General features: G+C 42.5%; 1 protein-coding gene across 2 annotated transcripts; it reads right to left on the minus strand.

The window, feature by feature from the left end:
- Positions 1–867: 867 nt before the first annotated feature.
- dtx3lb.2 (deltex E3 ubiquitin ligase 3L b, tandem duplicate 2) lies at positions 868–16,067 on the minus strand. 2 transcript variants are annotated; one of them, XM_015959638.3, is made up of 8 exons: positions 16,002–16,067; positions 15,690–15,746; positions 10,676–10,735; positions 3,769–3,982; positions 3,396–3,604; positions 2,108–3,295; positions 1,809–2,026; positions 868–1,712 (listed from the first exon to the last, which is right to left on the minus strand). In XM_015959638.3, exons 2-8 carry the CDS (start codon positions 15,735–15,737, stop codon positions 1,643–1,645), a joined length of 2,007 nt encoding a protein of 668 aa, XP_015815124.3. In that variant the 5' UTR covers positions 15,738–15,746; positions 16,002–16,067; the 3' UTR covers positions 868–1,642. The 2 variants fall into 2 exon arrangements, with proteins under 2 accessions (XP_015815124.3, XP_070405374.1); XM_070549273.1 differs by lacking the exon at positions 16,002–16,067 and adding an exon at positions 15,887–15,933.
- Between the last annotated feature and the right edge of the window lie 1,585 nt (positions 16,068–17,652).

The raw sequence follows: 17,652 nt of genomic DNA on the forward strand, positions 1-17,652 counted from the left end.
TTTGCGATTATTTGTGTATAGCACTTGTAAAAAAACTAAGAGAAAATGTCGATAACCAGACGGCAACTTCATAATTTTCCAAAATTAAGTTCTCAGAGAACAATGTTGAAAAAAGATGATTGTGTTGTCTTCCTTGCACAGAATCTCACACTTTACAGTATTATGTGTACAGTGGGCTTTTTTACCGCTAGATGTAAAGAAGATCTGATTTTTTTTTTTTCCTTATTTTAAAGCTTGTGTGTAGCTGTTTGAGGACGTGTGTTGATGTGATTGTGCAGTGGGAGAATGGGTTCAACACTCCATAGAGGAAGACCCACAGCTGGATGATGAAGGTGTCACGTCTAATTGTTACCAAGGTCTTCATCCAGAAGAAAATGGCTGTCGTGGTCAGGATTGAGATTGTCGCCTTTTTTTTTTTACCGGATGAAGTCCATCTGGTTTTGCGAGTTAACAAATCTCTTTGCCTTTAGAAAATCAACGTCTGTATCTTCACCATCTGTAACGCCTCAGTCTGAAGTGCATTATGTTAAATTTGTCTTTAGCAGTTCTCTTCTGTGCCCTGCTACTGCTAATGCTACCATTCAGCCTGTCCCCTAAATGCTGCTTTTGTCAGAAACACACATTAGCCATATCGTACTGCATGTGTAACACCAGCCTTCAGTGTAACAAGGGTTTATTTAGCCTTCCTGTCCAGTGTTGGTTTTGTCTTAAATTAAACAAGTACAATCATTTGACCTTTTTTGTTTGCTGAATCCTCCATGCATTTCCAGGATTTCCTTTCAATTAGTCATTTTATTTTTTTAAATGAAAAAAAAAAAAAGACATAGCTTTTCTAGTGCATAATGCATGGAGACTCAGACTTTCTTCTGGAAAGAGAATAATGTTTAATTTTTGCTGGAGTACTTTACAAACACAATAACTGATATTGTCATAAATAAAACATTTTTAAAGTTGTACAGACAACCAGCTGCGGTTTATTTATTTTATCTTAACTGTGCTCATGAAGTTAAGAATGTCAAAAGAGTCAAAGTTGGGAGATTTAAATCAGTTATTGTGGAAAGAATTGCTCCATATAAAACTGAAATGCATGTATATAAAAATTTTGACCATTTGTTAAGCTATAAAGAGAAAAGTCAATCGTAAATATTTGCTAAAACACCTTAGCATAAAGCTTTTGATTTCTCAGTGGCAAATAAACCCAACAACATAAAGTTACAGATAATTTCTCCTGAGAGGTGAGTACAAACTGATTTCCTCTCAAAACAACTCTTACCTAAATAATCAGAGTATTTTATAAACATTTACAACTCTAGAAATGTGACACCACATTTATTCTGGTTTCAGCATTTGGGTGTTCCTGCAGGAAGTGACCCAGAAGACAAAGGAGGCACTACAGCTACAAAATTAAACTGCAGTAATCAACTTTGGTCTTAATCCAACTCAAATTAGCCTTTAGCTCATCAATTCTATTGGAACCAATCTCCACGTCTCCCAACTGAGGTGGTTCAAGTAAAATAATTTTTAACCTATCCTCAGAAAACAGTTGTAATAATTCTACTATCTCCTTAAAAATCACAAATGAAAAATAAAAAGACATACTTTTTAATGATTTACATGTTTTTATATATTTATATCTTGAACTTCACTTGATGCCTTTAGCCTTCAGCTCCTCCTTGACTCTGCCCAGATAGTTTGGGTCAGGATACCCGAAGCTGTAAAAGTACAACATGTAAAAGGATTTATAAATTAAAATGTTTAGGCAGAATGTGGAAAAAAAGATTGAAATGAATCCAACTACAATACTGTACCGCTGTGGTCCTCCTGATTGAGATGTCTTGTGGTGAATGTCATTCCAGGTCACCGTGTCGTCCATCCCAGTCGTTCTAGATGACCCAACAGTAAAAATCAGCTTCTGGTCAAAAGCTTTTGTCAGCAGTTTCAGTACTTCTCTGCCCTCGTTGTTGTCTGGTAGATATGCATTTCTGATAGTTCCATAATAAGGCCGTCCAGGATTGGGATGTTTTTCCTGCCAGACAGGATCAATAACATTTAACTAGAATTCATAATAAACTGATAAATACATGATAATTTGAGTTGAAACATTTACCGTTTGTATTCCATCTGGGATGCTGTAGGAGATGAGGATGTGACCACAGTCTGAGAATCCAGGAAGTGGTGTGAGACAGGTCTTCGACATCATCTTCCCACTTGGCTGGTTTCCCTCCATCACACCAAACACATCTTTACATAATGGACATATGGGGCCATTGCACTTCTGTGCTTGTTGCAGACATTCTTCACAGAAATCATGTTTACACTTGAGTTGTTTCTTGTTTTTAAATGAATCCAGACATATTGGACATCTTTCCTCTTCCCCATCTCCCCCTGTTGCTCCTCCTGCTGTTGGAGCATCAGAATTTTTCAGTGATCCATTTGACTCAGAATCATTAGAGGCCCCCTCTGACCAGCCCTCACTGCTCCTGGTCTTCAGTGAGCTACCTAAAAGTTGGGCGAGGCCCTGGGGTAATGTGATAATCTTCTGGTACAGATACATAAGAGCTCTGACAGCGTGGCTCTCCATGGCAACGTCTCCTCCAGGTCGTTTGTAGACAGCTTTGACCTTAACCAGGTTTTGACTCATGCTGGATTCGCTGAAATCCACATTAAACTTAGTTTTAATTTCTCCAACTTGATCAGCAAAAGAACTGCTCATCTGCTTCCAGCAGTGGTCACCCATGATTAACCCATCATCAGCAAGAGGGTCTTTGATGGTCATTTTGACCTTCAGTACTGTGGATTGAGGTTCTGGATCAAACCTTTCTGAAGGCTCGTTTGCTTTTGGGGTGTAATTTAAGGTCTCACATAGAGCAATCTGACTCCGACTGGGCCCATATGCAGTCATCTCTTCAGAGGTCATTGTAACTAAAAGCTTCTTCTCCTTCTTGATGATCTTCACAGCATCACCCCACTGATCTGAATCTACAAACTTGAGAGGAACAACTAGACTGCGTGACTCTGACAAGTACTTTTGGACAAGATCTGTGAATTCATTCATAGCTTTATCTGGTGTTCCCTCTCCATTTGTAGCTTGAAATTTTACAGTGAAATTGGGCATGAATGTGCCTTTATTTTGTTTCTCTATATGTCTTAGTTCCTCCTTATAGTTCTGGCTGATGTACCAGAAATGATGAAATGAGAGCACACTCTGCTCAGAGTGACTTTTACCATCAGCAGAACAGGATCCTCCTGCAGAATCAGGATAATTCTGTTCTTTGTTCCGTGTTTGCTCCTTTTCCTGGATAAAAGAACAACATGTAAGCTTTGTAATAACATACATTATTATTATTATTATCATTATTATTATTAATTGTATTTATTTATGTTCTAGAGCTTACAAGGGACTTATTTGCCACAGGAGAAGATGGAGGAGTAGAGGAAGGAGGAAGAGATGGAGGAGTATAGGGAGGAGGCTTCACTGGAACATCATCTGGTGTTTGTGTTTCCAGATTCGGTATTCCCAGGATGACTGACTTTACTGTGGCTACTTCCTTCTTTTTATTCGTGGTCAGTGTTTCATCATGTAGTTTCTGAAGAACATTCCCATCTTAAAAAATGAAAAACAATAATCAGTCTTCGAAATGTCTCAAAAGCATTAATAAGAAGAAAGTGGCCAAAAATAATATTTTAAAGCATTTTTATGAGGCTTTAACCAAATGGTCAAAATGTAAACTTGTAACACATCATAGTTATAATACAGTTATAACTCACGTGGAGATGGTTTAATCTTTATTACAACGGACTTCAAGTCTTTTGAGGTTGTTTCAGTTGAGCAGTTCACCATAAGCTTTTTTTTGTTGAACCAAGATTGAAGAGCTTTCTCTAGATCTGTCTTTTTATTTTTAGGAGGTTGATCAGGGTCAGACCATTTTAATGACAGAGTTAGTTGAACTTCTTCTTCATCATGTGATGGAGACTTCTCACCCTGGAAAACGAAACAGACTCATGTATAAATAGCTGTGTGAGATATCCCAAAAAAGCAAGACTTCCTGTGATAAAACAGTAGATATTTGCACAGAGCTACCTACCTACACCATATTTTACATATCTAATGCCACATACACATTTAACTTTCACAGAGATGTGTTTCGGTGTATTTTTGTATCAAGTGTTTGATCTGGTGTTCTTCCTCCCTCTCTTACTCTCCAGGGACCTTGTGTGTGAACTTAAAAGTCAAGCCAAACTTTATTTATACAGCAAATAAAAAAACAACAAAGCTGAACCAAAGTGCTTAACAGATAAATTAATACTAAAAAGATGTTAGAAATAAGGAAATATAGATAACAGCAGCACCATTGAACCATAACAGTAAAGCCTAATTTATACTTCTCCGTCAGCTCCGCAAGGGAGAGACGCACACGCATTGATGGAGACATTTTACCTTTGGACTTCTCCGTCTCCTGGGAGTGTTGTGAAGCAATTCCTCATCAGGACATCAGAGGGCGTAGCTCTATTCTGGGGTACCATTACAGTGACGTATCTGGTTCATGATAGTGGATTTTCTATTGTGTCGACATTGTTTTAATGTATTTCAGAGACTTTTTAACACAGACTAATTTGTCCCTAATTTTCTATTCTCCTCCACCTCTTCCTGCGATCGGCATCTCTAAACCCACATTTCTCGTCATTTCCGTTGTAGCGTCATGAATGTCCTGTTTTGAACGACCCTGTTTGACTGACAAAGCTAACCGTAAACCAGCCTCCTTAGCATCATAAGTGTACTCTTTGAATTGCAGCTTCCAGCTGGTTGTAATCATTTGCAATCGCATTAAGCTGGCGATCGATGAACGAACCCACGGCATCTGAGGTTAACCTTATCAAAAAGATCTTGTCCTCCAAGGTCATCCCCGGACATCTCTGAAAGTGATGCCGGAGGTCACTCAGGTACGTGCCAACCGGGTATGAATTACCTGGTCGAGGGTTGAATCTCTTGACACTACGGGACATCCTGTAGATGTCAGCCATAGACACAGGTGAGTTCGATTGGGCTTGCTGGAAAGCTGGCACAACCATCGCAGCAGCACTGGCAGGTGCAGCAGGAGGGTATTGCTGTGCAGCCAGAAGGTGTGGCTGGGCTGCAGGCACATATGGATGCGCTGCAGGTGGGAATTGATAAGCTTGAGGTGGATATTGATTATGCTCATACACAGATGCTGACCACTTGCCTGTCCAACTACGGTCGGGATTTGAGCACCTCGATCGATAGCCTCCTCATGGGGAGGATCCCTCCGTACCTCGTGTCCCTGGCCATGGTCCGGTCTGCAATCGCTCGAGTGACATCGAAGGACCCGATGGCCCTTCAGACTCACTTGGCTTTCTCATTGGGCAGTGCTATCCCATTAAGTGGTAATTCAGATGCTAGAGAGCTAGCTTTCATCATCAACTTACCTATTGTATCTCCAGATGACATCTACAGATTGAGATGTGGTAGGTAATCGAGTTGGTGTGGTGAACAGGGTGCTGCGTGAGTTGTCAGTAGGGCTGGGCGATATGGCAAAAATAGAATATCACGATTTTTCCAATATTTTACCACGGTTTCGATTTTATCACGATTTTTTATCCATGAACAGCATAACTTCAATTGCGTATTAAAGAAGAGAAACATTGAATAAACAAACATTTATTCATATTAGGGATAATCAACACAGTGCTAACACACTTATATTTTAAACTCACACCAGAGATGATAAAAGCCCTGAGAGAAACAATTACAAAAATCAGTTTTTCTCGTTTTTCAAGTAACTTAACATAAATTAAAATCATAAACATATTTAAAGTGCAAACATGTCAATTGCAAATGTATTGTGCAAACATTAACTTGTTCAAAATACTATGTAGCTCCCAGTTGCTCATGTAGTGGATAGTTAAGCTCAAATACGGCTCTGATGTGCGGCTGGACCAGAGATCGCTTGTGGTAGCAAAAAACTGCGCATTCTGAATATTTTCTGCAATTTTCACTTTGCATTCAGCGAACATGCGTGGAATGGCGGTGTTCGAAAAATACTTGCGGCTGGAAAACTCGTAGCGCGGATCCAATGTTTTTATCATGTTCTTAAATCCCACTCCTACTGTTCGCACGGGACACAAATATTTAACCAAGTGGTACGTCACTGCATCTGTCACGCTGTTCCATCGTCTGCTGTCTCTGCCGTAAGGAGTGAGTTTTGTGTGTTTCTGTTAGCGTTTGCTGCCAGAAAGAAGCACTAGCCGCTGCAGCTGCAGGCTTTTTAGCTTTAGCTGCCAGCTGGCTCTCATTGTATTGTTTGGGATGCCTTCTTTTCAAGTGATTAAACAAGTTTGTGGTGTTGCCATCACTTGCCTTGACGCTCTCCTTGCAAATGACGTTTCGCTGCTCTTTGTCATCTGGTGAAAAACCAAACCAGTTCCATATAACGGACGAGGCGTTCCTCTTTGGAATGAAAACCTCGTTGTCGCTCTCAGCCGCGGCCGAAGCCATGTTTGTTCACACACAGTTGAAAACAAGCGGGGCACTAATATATTACTATGACTCACTCTGATTGGTTAAGGGTCAAACAAAGGCATGTATTAGGGATGGGTACCTTTGACATTTGAATCGATCCGGTACTACCCGGTACCTACGAATCGATACCGGTACTTAACGGTACCAATTTTCGATACTTTTGAGTGTTTATTATTGTAGCGGAATAGAAAATAGCATATTCATAACGCTACATTATTTTAATTCTCTTTTATAATTAAATATATATTTTTCTCAATATATAACAATATTTGATAAATGTCACGATAAATAACATACAACTGTTTGTATTTTAACATCGTCCTTGTAGTTTTATAAGCTGATAATTAAACTGAAGCAAACATCTTTACTGTGAACTAAATTTACTGTGTATCTTCATTCCTTTTGTCGTCTTTTTTCATTTGATTTTTCCTATTGGGAAGTTAGAATTTCCGAGGAGAAAGCGAACGCACCATCATATGATAACAACGGTGGCAATGGAAGCTGACATATCAAGCTAACGTTATCTTTAGCAGTTTATTTAACTGCTGGAGCAGATTAAAACGATGATGCCTCACACTGACCCCGGCTTTCCACAGGAGCCGTCAGCAGCACGTTATTGCAGCAGCACGTCATAGCTGCTGATAGGGACCGCTGTGGTCAACAGAACCTTTTCCACTGGAGCCGTCAGCAGTCGTCAGCAGCGCGAGTCGGCCGCGTCTCAGGAGCAGCATGTCGCGGCCTTTACGCGCCGGTTCGATTTTCTACGCGCGACGCCTCTGAAACGGGTCACGTTCGACATTTTTGGGGAAGGAAAGACAGGAAATCGGACGCGAAAATGGAGAGAAGCTCCCGAGATTTTCAGAATAAAGAACGTACTGCCTTCCGGTTGCTTTACTTTTTAAAAAAGTTACTAACTGTGCGGCCCCGTGAGAAGTTATCACTTAGCTAGCGGTCTCCTTTGTTTTTCAGGTCCGTATTGGCGATTATAAAACGGACAGAACATAAAACACAAACCATGTTGTAGTTTACTCCTGCTTGTTGTTGTGTTTACTGATGAAGTCACTCGTGTGACTTCGTGCTCGGTCGGTGACAGCTGCTCCCCTGCTGCTTCGCGTCTCGTGTGAAGGGCCAAGCAGCAGCTTACGCCAGCAAGACGTAATGCTGCAGTAACGTGCTGCTGACGGCTCCCGTGGAAACCCGGGGTAAGATCGTTGTCACTGGTTTCATCTTCACCCAATCACCTGTCGCATTTAGTAAAGTGAAGCCAAACTTTAGAGCGCGTTCATGTTCTTCTAGTCGGAAATTCTGAGTTCCGAGGAGAAAGCGAACGCACCATTAGCGAAACGGAGCTAACATATCAAGGTAACGTTATCTTGAACATTTTATTTACCTACCGGAGCAGATTAAGATGAGGATTTCTCACTTAGATCGTTGTCTGTCGCTGGTTTCATCAACCAGTTACCCATCACATTTAGTGAAGTGGACCCAAGCGTTAGCGTGCGTTCTTCTTTCTACCCATGCTGCTCTGTTTACAACTTGCTCGCAGGGACCGACGACATAACGCTCTTGCACATGCGCAGCTGTCTTGGCAAGTTCTTGTTATGAAGGACGGGTACCGAAACGAGGCACCGTTTGAAATGACGTGAATCGGTGCTCGGTCGGTACTATGGAATTCGGTCGGTACCATTCGCCTGAGGTAAGTTCCCTTTTCATTCAGAGGCAGAATTTCAACAGCAGAGCTGTGAATCGTGATAAAAAGGTCTCTCAAAAATGACAGACCGTCAGATGTGTAGATCATAAAACGGTCTAAAATCGTCATATCGCCCAGCCCTAGTTGTCAGCAGATCCCAGTCTCAGGTTTCAACCAGTGTCTTACTCCTAGTCCTCCGCTGATTCTGTTGTGTTATTCACTGCAGGCCTAACCCTTTGTCTGTCGTTGGGGTTGTCATTTTTCCTGTTCCATCACGTCTCCGCACAGATGACCTCTCTAGGGGACTCGGTCCGCGAAGTGCCGGTTGTCCACGAAGCAGGGGACTCGGTCCGCGAAGTGCCGGTTGTCCACGAAGCCCCGGCTGTCCAGATACAGCAACCTTCGCCGGTTGCTCCTGCACCTGTACCTCCTCTGACACCTCCCGTGCCTTCAGCTAGGCCTTCTACCTCGCAAGTGGCGTGATCTCTATTTTCCGTCGTCAGTCCCATGGTCCCGTTTCAGGTTACACAAGTTTGTTTGTTTATGTGTGTGCATTGGTTGTCTTTCCTGTTTATACATGACGTGCAGACTTGGGTGATTTGAGATGGTCATGCTGTGGGTTCCTGAAGTCAGGTAATGAGTAAGTTTAAACAGTAAAAGGGTTTACTCCACATACGGTTGTGTTATTCAAATTTGTTTTATTTTCACTCATCTTAATTCCTTATGGGGTACATTCACATATTGGTTGATTACTAACTTCACTGATTTACATTTTAGTGCTCTTTGTCACTATCTCCTTTTTATATTATTTTACTTACAGTTGATTAAGTTTGATAACTTTTTGATGAACTTTGTTAATTCACCAGTTATGGGCTACAACCATTTTTGCCCTCATTTTGATAACATTTTTGCTCAGTGGCGTGATTTTTCCCTTACAAATATTATAGGGTTTTGTTATTTAATAATAATAATGCATTTAACTTATATAGCGCTTTTCTAGACATCCAAAGACGCTTTTCACACACTCTCACATTCACACACTGCTAGTGATGGTAAGCTACTTGTAGCCACAGCCGCCCTGGGGAGGTCTGACAGAGGCGAGGCTGCCATTTGGCGCCGTCGGCCCCTCTGACCACCACTAACACAGGCAAGTTGGGTGAAGTGTCTTGCCCAAGGACACAACAGCAGAATACCCCTGGCGGGAGCTGGAATCGAGCCCATGACCCTCCGATCATGAGGCAACCCGCTCTACCACCTGAGCTACTGCTGTCTTTTACACCACTTTTTCCAGTACACGTAGTGTATTGCATCCATTTCTTCACTTGGGCTCTGTTCACATAATTGCTACACAGTACATACAGGTACACAAATTGACAGGTTTCTTTTTATTTGCTGATTTGCATCAGACACCATTTGTTTGTGTCTACAGTGAAGTGCCCTGTGTTGTGCTCTCTCTCCTCTGCTGACTTTCGCCGATGTTCCTCGATTCCTGGGGTTGGCCCTATGATTCGTCATCGGACTCTGCTGCTTGCTGCTTGGTGTTCCGGCTTGTTGGGACCTGGACGTCCGTTCATTCCGGCTATGGCTGCTGGGATACTTCGTTCGCTGGGACCTGATCTGTTGCCTGCTCGTCTTCTTCCTACTCTGGATTATGCTAAGTCCAATTACAAGGATCAAATTACTGTTTGAATTATTCCCTCCACGTGGATATATTAATGATCTGCTGTTGATTAACCGCTTCCAAAGGAAATTATCCGTGACTGTGCTTCGGTGTGGGGTTCGTTCCTCACCACTTTGGCCACTGCCTGGGAAATTGCACCTTGCTTTCTCGACGGAGTCCTTCTGGCCTCTGGTTTGTTCAACGTCAGGTGGTCTCTGCCTGGACCACCAAGCCCATGAAAAAGGGGGATATGTAGCGTCATGAATGTCCTGTTTTTGACCTAAAGGTCATGATCTGCTGCGTCTGCTTGAGCAGAGACATAGAGTCTCTGACACAGGCTAATCTACATGAGACAGTGGCCAAGGTCTTTCATGCACTCTGCTCATCTGAACTGCTTCACCTCTGTTACAGCTCAAGACAAAGACGAAGAACTCTCTTTTGATAAATACATAATCAAACAACTTTGTTATTAACAATAATAATGTGAGCCCAATGTTCAATCAATCTGTGAAATGACAATGTTATTATTTGATATTATAATCCTGTGATCAGTAGTATTTTACAAGTAATATAATCCTGGACATTTGCACTAGACACTGAGGACATGTAATGCTAGTGTCATGGGGGTGGGTATTCACTCATGTGCACAATATTTCATCTCAAATAAAATGTCCAAAAGTGTGTTTTCTTGATTTAAGCTTACACCATTGGTGAGTAGGAAATACAAACACACATTTGTACACAAGCCCTCAATCACATATTGGATTACTTTTGTAAATTTTCTTACCTCATGGGTTTTATGGCCTGCATAGTTTGTATCTTCTGTGTAAATTTTTGCATCTTCTGCCTGTAGGAAAAATATATCGTCATGAATTTAATTTCCACCTTGATCTCTGACCCATTCAAAGGGCGATGGTGGCAGACGAGTAAAGCGCCTGCCCTGTAACCAGAGGGTTGCAGGTTCGCTTCTTGCAGTCATCGTGTCCTTGGGCAAGACACCTCACCCTTACTGATGGTGGTTGGAGGGTGGTGCCTGTGTACTAACCCTAACCCATGAAGCTCATCGTCGCCAGCTCGGCGTTGCAGCAAATTGGCTGCATTGTTTTCTAAAAGAAGCTACTGAGACTTCATCCACGATTTCAGGAGCACGCCTGTCAAGTCTCCTATTTTTTGGCTGAAAACTGTTTTAAAAACAAAAAATCAGATATGATGCACTTTAAAGTTTACAGCATTTATTTTTCACACCTGCCAAAACCTTTTGCATGTTACTGTTAATACAGGCCATTTAGCTACTATCTTTTTCTGACTCAAACCCTTTATTTTGTCTGGTTACCTGGTTATAGTTGTACAGTCTTGATTAAGCTGTGCTATATAAACATATCTCCTCTAAGTCTCACGCTTGCTGATTTAGCATTCCAGAGGTATGTTTATTGCTTATGACTTGATTATGACTATTTGAGACTATGGTGCTGATCTAAGTCCACCTCAGGAAGGCAGTTAAATCATGATGGATGACAAAAAATAAATCACTGCAGCAATTACACATCCAGTGCTGTTAAAGATGAAGCCAAAGTCCCATTTGTCATCTTCTTTTGCTGGTGAACTTGCATCTCCATATTTGACCCATCGCGGGGAGCGGGGAGCTACAGAGATGGGTGCGCCCGAGAACTATTTGGTGGTTTAACCCCCCAATTTAACCCCTTAAAGCTGAGTGTCAAGCGGGGAGGCACTGGGTCCCATTTTCTTTGGTATGACCAGACCAGGACTTGAACCCCGATCTCCCAGTCCCCAGGGCGGACACTCTACCACTAGGCCTTTCTGCCTTTATTCTGATTGGTTATTTTTGAGCTGGCTACTCCTGCCCCTCATGGGCCTCTCTGCATGTGAGTAACCAGACTAGTTCTCTGTGCAGAATTATACAGAGGACGAGTCTGACAGGCCAGGCTAGCATTCTGCACTATCTGCAAATGATTCAGGGCCAAAGCTGGAGTCCCGACTAATAGTGAGTTTGCATAGTCGAGGCGAGAGGTGATAAAGGCCCTTATCAATCGTGTGACACGGCCAAGATGGTGGTGGTGGGAACTGCCCACTTGGCTTCATAAATATCTTTTAGAAAGCAATATTGGTGGGGTTTCAGTGTTTCCCCTAGGATTTTTGACAGCTGTGGTGGTTGGGGGGGGGGGGGGGGTGCTTGGGGAGAAATTATGACACGTCTCTAAATAAAGTAAAATTTTCTAGTGCAGAGAGGAGACAACCCATAGAAGCACTGATTTGATCTCATTTCAGAGAAAAATAGAACAGGTTAGATGCACCTAATAAAGTTACTAACAAACTCAGGAATCTGTTTCTTTGCTTCACTGTTCTGGTGCTGAGAATATCACTAATGCGGATCAAAGGAGATGCATATGAATGCACCTCTTATTTATTATTTGGAAACTACATTTACTGCAGCTGGCAGAGGCAGAGATTTTTTCTATTGATACACGGAATTTACAGAATCATTATAAATTTTTATAGGGGAAGACTGCAGGAGGGAGAGGTAAAATACAGGGGGTCCCCAGCAAAAACAAGAAACTTTACGAGTCTGATGAATCCCGCTGGTTTTCCATCAGGCAGTCACGGGGCAGCTCCAACGACCCAATGGCTGTGCTGGGTCAATGTTATCGAGCTCAGTCCGGTGTCGGTAAAAGATCTGCTCGGGTGCAAGATCGGCTCGGGGTCCGTCGACTGCCGATGACGTCAAAGTAGTTGATTGGCTGAACATGAACCTTACGGAATTACGTAATCACGTTATGTTGGTCCAGGCAAATCTTTCTGTTGGAAAGATGGACAACTTTTACAAAGAAATCCATCATTACCTCTTTGAAAATACACTTTTAGCATAGAGCTGCATGTATATTAGGGCTGAACGATTAACTGCATGTGCAATTAAATTGCAATGTGACAAAAGGAGATGTTCTAATCGCAAAGGCTGCAATTTGGCAGCGAGTGGTTAGCGCAATGCTAATATACGTGGAAAAACCCATAGAACTGCTAATGCTAATATCACCGATTACATTATTACAAATTATGAATTAGAAACATGCCAAATGATTACATTTGGAGTCTAATAGAAAGTAAAACTACTATCAATCAAATAAGTACAGACAGGTATTTTAGTAAAGCCAGAAAACTTTTAACTCCAGAGTTTTGACTAGCAGCTATGGAAAAGGGTGGCTTGCCACCTCCGGGTCGGGGGAGAGGTCCTACCTCAAGTGGAGGAGTTTAAGTATCTCGGGGTCTTGTTCACGAGTGAGGGTAGGAGGGATCGGGAGATCGACAGGCGGATTGGTTCGGCGTCTGCAGTGATGCGGACGCTGAGCCGATCTGTCGTGGGGAAGAGGGAGCTGAGCCAGAAAGCCAGGCTCTCGATTTACCGGTCGATCTACGTCCCAATCCTCACCTATGGTCATGAGCTTTGGGTAATGACCGAAAGAACGAGATCGCGGATACAAGCGGCCGAAATGAGTTTCCTCCGTAGGGTGGCCGGGCTCAGCCTTAGAGATAGGGTGAGGAGCTCGGACATTCGGGAGGGACTCGGAGTAGAACCGCTGCTCCTCCGGATCGAAAGGAGCCAGTTGAGGTGGTTTGGGCATCTGGTCAGGATGCCTCCTGGACGCCTCCCCGGGGAGGTGTTTCGGGCATGTCCTGCCGGCAGAAGGCCCCCGGGTCGACCCAGGACACGTTGGAGAAGTTACATCTCCAATCTGGTCCGGGAACGCCTTGGGGTCCTGCCGGAGGAGCTGGTGGACAAGGCCGGGGAGAGGACGGCCTGGAGCTCCCTAGTTGGGATGCTGCCCCCGCGACCCGGACCCGGATAAGCGGAGGAAGACGACGACGACGAGCTATGAGCGTAACTGAACTACGCATGGACAAGACGTCAAAAACTCTAAACACAAAATACTTCAATAAACGGGACACACTTCTTTCCTGCAAATACAATTTCACAGGTGTTGCTAATAACTATGATCCTTCAAGGGATGTGCTCAAAGAGGAGTTCAACATTATGAATAAAATATAGTGTTTTATTTTACAAATACCATTATAAACACAAACTTACTTCTTAAGAAACATTATTTTAATAACGAAACTGCTAAATTCTTTCCAACAGTATAGATGTGTAGTGTATTTTGTCCGAGTGGGCTTGCCGTACTTTGACGTCATTGGCAGTCGAAGGACCCTGAGCCGATCTTGCACCCGAGCAGATCCTGTACCGACACCGGCTTGGCAGAGGGTGAACGAGCCGAGGCAACGTTGTGCTCTGCTTAGAAGAAGTGTTATTTTCCCGCTTCAGATGAAGTGTCCAACGTGTTTTTATGCTTTCTCAGAGACATGTCACGTCGCTAAGTTGTTAGCGTCGCACGCTAACACGTCAAAAGTGCAGCGTAGCCTGCTGGAGGTTTTAAGGGTTCAGATGAAAACAACCGACCTCTCAGGCTGCTCACACATCGATCTTAAGTTGTCGCTGTTGCTCTCATGCCGTAATACAGTATTAGATGAGGTTAAAGTCAGACATGAAAAAATAAATTTTACATGAATAAGTGATGCTTAGCCTGGTGGGGGGAGGAAAACTTGGCCAACTAAGCACTGGAGGAAACCCTGTCAAGATCGTCAACACTCATTTATCTTAATGCTATTGAAACATGTAAACCAAAAAGCATTATATCCACTGCTACCTTTCTAATTTTAAACTCAGCAACTTATGCTGTAACTTCGCCCTGCCCTGCCTGCTCCTCCTTGCTGCCTGTCGGCTGTGATCACAAGCGACAACATAGTAGTTCCCGCTGCTTCTTCGGGAAACAGCGCAAAAAAAAAAAAAAGTAAAACTTGGGATCTTGTAGGCGTGGCGGTGGGATTTCAGCCGTGGCGGGCCGCCACGGCTACGCCTATGTAAGGGAAACCCTGGGTTTGTCCATCTTTTTTTATCTGTGGTAAACCAATCTGCAGAGCAAATCATATTGCTACTGTAATGGTCGGTCTAGATTTCTATGTTAGAGGATACAGCAACAAATGTAAACTTAGCAGAGGTGTGGACTCGTGCCACACGACTTGGACTGAAGTCAGACTTGAGTCATTATTTTAATGACTTCTGACTTGATAACATCTATAAATACTTACGACTTGATTCGGGCTTGAAAGCCAATGACTTGCGACTTGAATTGACGTGCATCTGTTGACTTGATTATAACTCATGCATATTTGATATTTTAGCACAAAAGTGGCACGACATGGACAAAAATCATAAATCATTCTGGGTTTGGTTTGATCTTGTTCTGCTAAATGCAGCAGCACTTTGTTTATAATCAGTTTCAGTTGCACTTTCTGCTTGTTTGAGCAAGTAAATGAAGCTTTAAGAAGCTTTATTTCTGGAATTTATTTATTATCATTGTCATTAAATTGAAGTTTGACAGATGACTTGAACATGACTTGAAAATTCAAAGTTAAGGACTTGGACTTCCACATCATTGACTTTGGACTCAACTTGGACTTGTCTTTGACTTGGACATAACTCGAGACTTGACAGGAAAGACTTGTGACTTACGTGTGACTTGCAAAGCAGTGACTTGGTCACACCTCTGAAACTTAGTTAAAACAAGTTCTGAGTTCAACTAATTTTAAAATGTGTGAACTGAATTTTGAACTAGTTCATGTTTAAAATGAACTTTCCCAACACTGTACACAAACCTTACATTCAACTTTTAAACAAGTTTACACATGATCAACACTGAACATCGTTTATGAGACTTTAGCTGTTAACTTACAGAAGTAGTGTCCATGGCCTCATCGTCTTCTTGAAGACTCGCTGCCATTTTCTCCCTCTAGACAAAAACACAAACATTGTGTGACAGTAAAGTCAAATGTAGTAATTTATAAGTCATTTATATAAAGCCACGCTCAGAAATAATTATAAAGGCTAACAGCATTACACTTTCGGTTTTGTCAGCTAACAGCTTTTCACCTCTAGAAAAAGGTCGAAAAAAGTTGCAGCACGAGGTTGTCAAAATTACTACAATAGTGATATAAATACAGTTCAAAAATACAAATGTAAAGCCAGCGCGACGCTTTTCACTCACCGTGTTTATGTTCGACAGTTCTTCTTCCAGATAAATGAAAGTGAAAGTTCAAAAAAATGTACAGCGTCATACCGAGTGTATGGAAAGCCATTTGTGCCAAAAGGAGAGCCATTTGTGCCAAAAGGAGAAACGACTGATCGTCGTGATCCTTTACAGGAGGATCTTTTGTAACATCAACGTATATGTTTCTTACATAGCATTACGAAATTCCGTGGCAAGAAACTGCGTGTTTTGCCTATTACGTGAATTTTTTACATGTTAGATAAGAATTTTGCAAAGCAGATGGTTACTCTTGCTGTGTGGTCGACTGTATGGCCAAGGCTTGTGATCGTGACGTAATCACCAACGTGTCTGTCCTGTTTGAGTAATCAGTCTTTGTTGCCTGTTACTACTGTAAACAGCGGGCTCAGTCTCGTTCTTGCGGCTTAAATTAATCTATTCCCAGAATGCAAGTGTGATCACAAGCCCTATAAGGGCTTGATAAAACAGTTCCTTTGAATTCCTTAAAAGGACTATATGGAAGTTTAACAACCAATACATTCATAGAAATTTTAATTTTCTTCCTCACACAGTCTCCTGCAATGCCCTGGTCCTGTAGCCTGCCAAGCCAGACTATAAAAATATATTATTTAGTCTGGCAACGCTCCATTGACGGCTCTCGGTCAGGGGGCGGGTTGTCCTTCAAATGATCTCCACAAGCTGTCGTGTTTTTGTGGTATCCCTCAGAGGGCTCCACAGGCGACCAGGACAACTACAGCCTCGCATGGGTGCTGGGCGAAGTCAGGTGGCTGCCTGCATGGCTTGGTTGTGCAGGGAGATGGGAGCAGTTGGCCACCTGCGTCTAGCAATTGTTCCCAGACAAGGAAGGAGGCCAGAAACCTCCGCTAGCCTCGGCCAGCCAGTCCCACCAACACACTATATTTCAACCTTTGCGCCAGCCCCAAGCGGAGGAGGGAAGAACTGCAATTTTTGTCACTTCTGTGTTGGCCTCAGCCTTTGGATCCTTATTATTAATCATACTGCCCCTAGTATTTTAAAATATATGAACAATATTAAAACTCATGTGGTGTAGACCTTCTCAAAGCATCTTAAAGAGCGAGTCACCCCCAAATCAACTTATTTTTTCTGATAAACTATATAAATGCGTGTCTAATCGTGCTGCAGACACGTGTAGTCAGTAGTTTACCACTTTACTGCATTTTAGTTAAAATTTTAATTTTCTACTGAAAACTGTTGTGTTGTTCCGTTGTCAGGTGAAAACTCTGCACTGCATTTGAATTTAAATCTGCTATTGCTATTGGCCAAGAGGTACCCTAGAACGTTAGCTGGTACCATATGATGTCACAATGTCGTTGTGAGCCTGTGTGTGTGTGTGTGTGTGTGTGTGTGTGTGTGTGTGTGTGTGTGTGTGTGTGTGTGTGTGTGTGCGTGTGCGTGTGCGTGTGTGTTTGTGTGAGTGTGTGTGTGTGTGTGTGTGTGTGTGTATTTGTTACCGGCTCTGCCCTCTAAAATACTTTCAAAAGCTTAGTCTTATTTCAAAAATAAAGAAAACACATGCAAGCTCCAGTTTTTCATTCATTTAAAGGTTTGTTTTTGATGGTTTTTCTGGATGTTTTTGATGATGAAAAGTCACATGATGCTTTTAGCCTTC

Source organism: Nothobranchius furzeri, chromosome 3 (genome assembly GCF_043380555.1).
Source record: "Nothobranchius furzeri strain GRZ-AD chromosome 3, NfurGRZ-RIMD1, whole genome shotgun sequence".
NCBI classification, from domain to species: domain Eukaryota; kingdom Metazoa; phylum Chordata; class Actinopteri; order Cyprinodontiformes; family Nothobranchiidae; genus Nothobranchius; species Nothobranchius furzeri.

Coding starts and splice junctions, on each gene's coding strand:
- dtx3lb.2 (XM_015959638.3), bottom strand. CDS start 15,737: ATGGCAGCGAGTCTTCAAGAAGACGATGAGGCCATGGACACTACTTCT. Junction 10,736..15,689: donor AGGCCATGGACACTACTTCT/GTAAGTTAACAG, acceptor TTTTTCCTACAG/GCAGAAGATGCAAAAATTTA. Junction 3,605..3,768: donor AAAGATTAAACCATCTCCAC/GTGAGTTATAAC, acceptor TCATTTTTTAAG/ATGGGAATGTTCTTCAGAAA.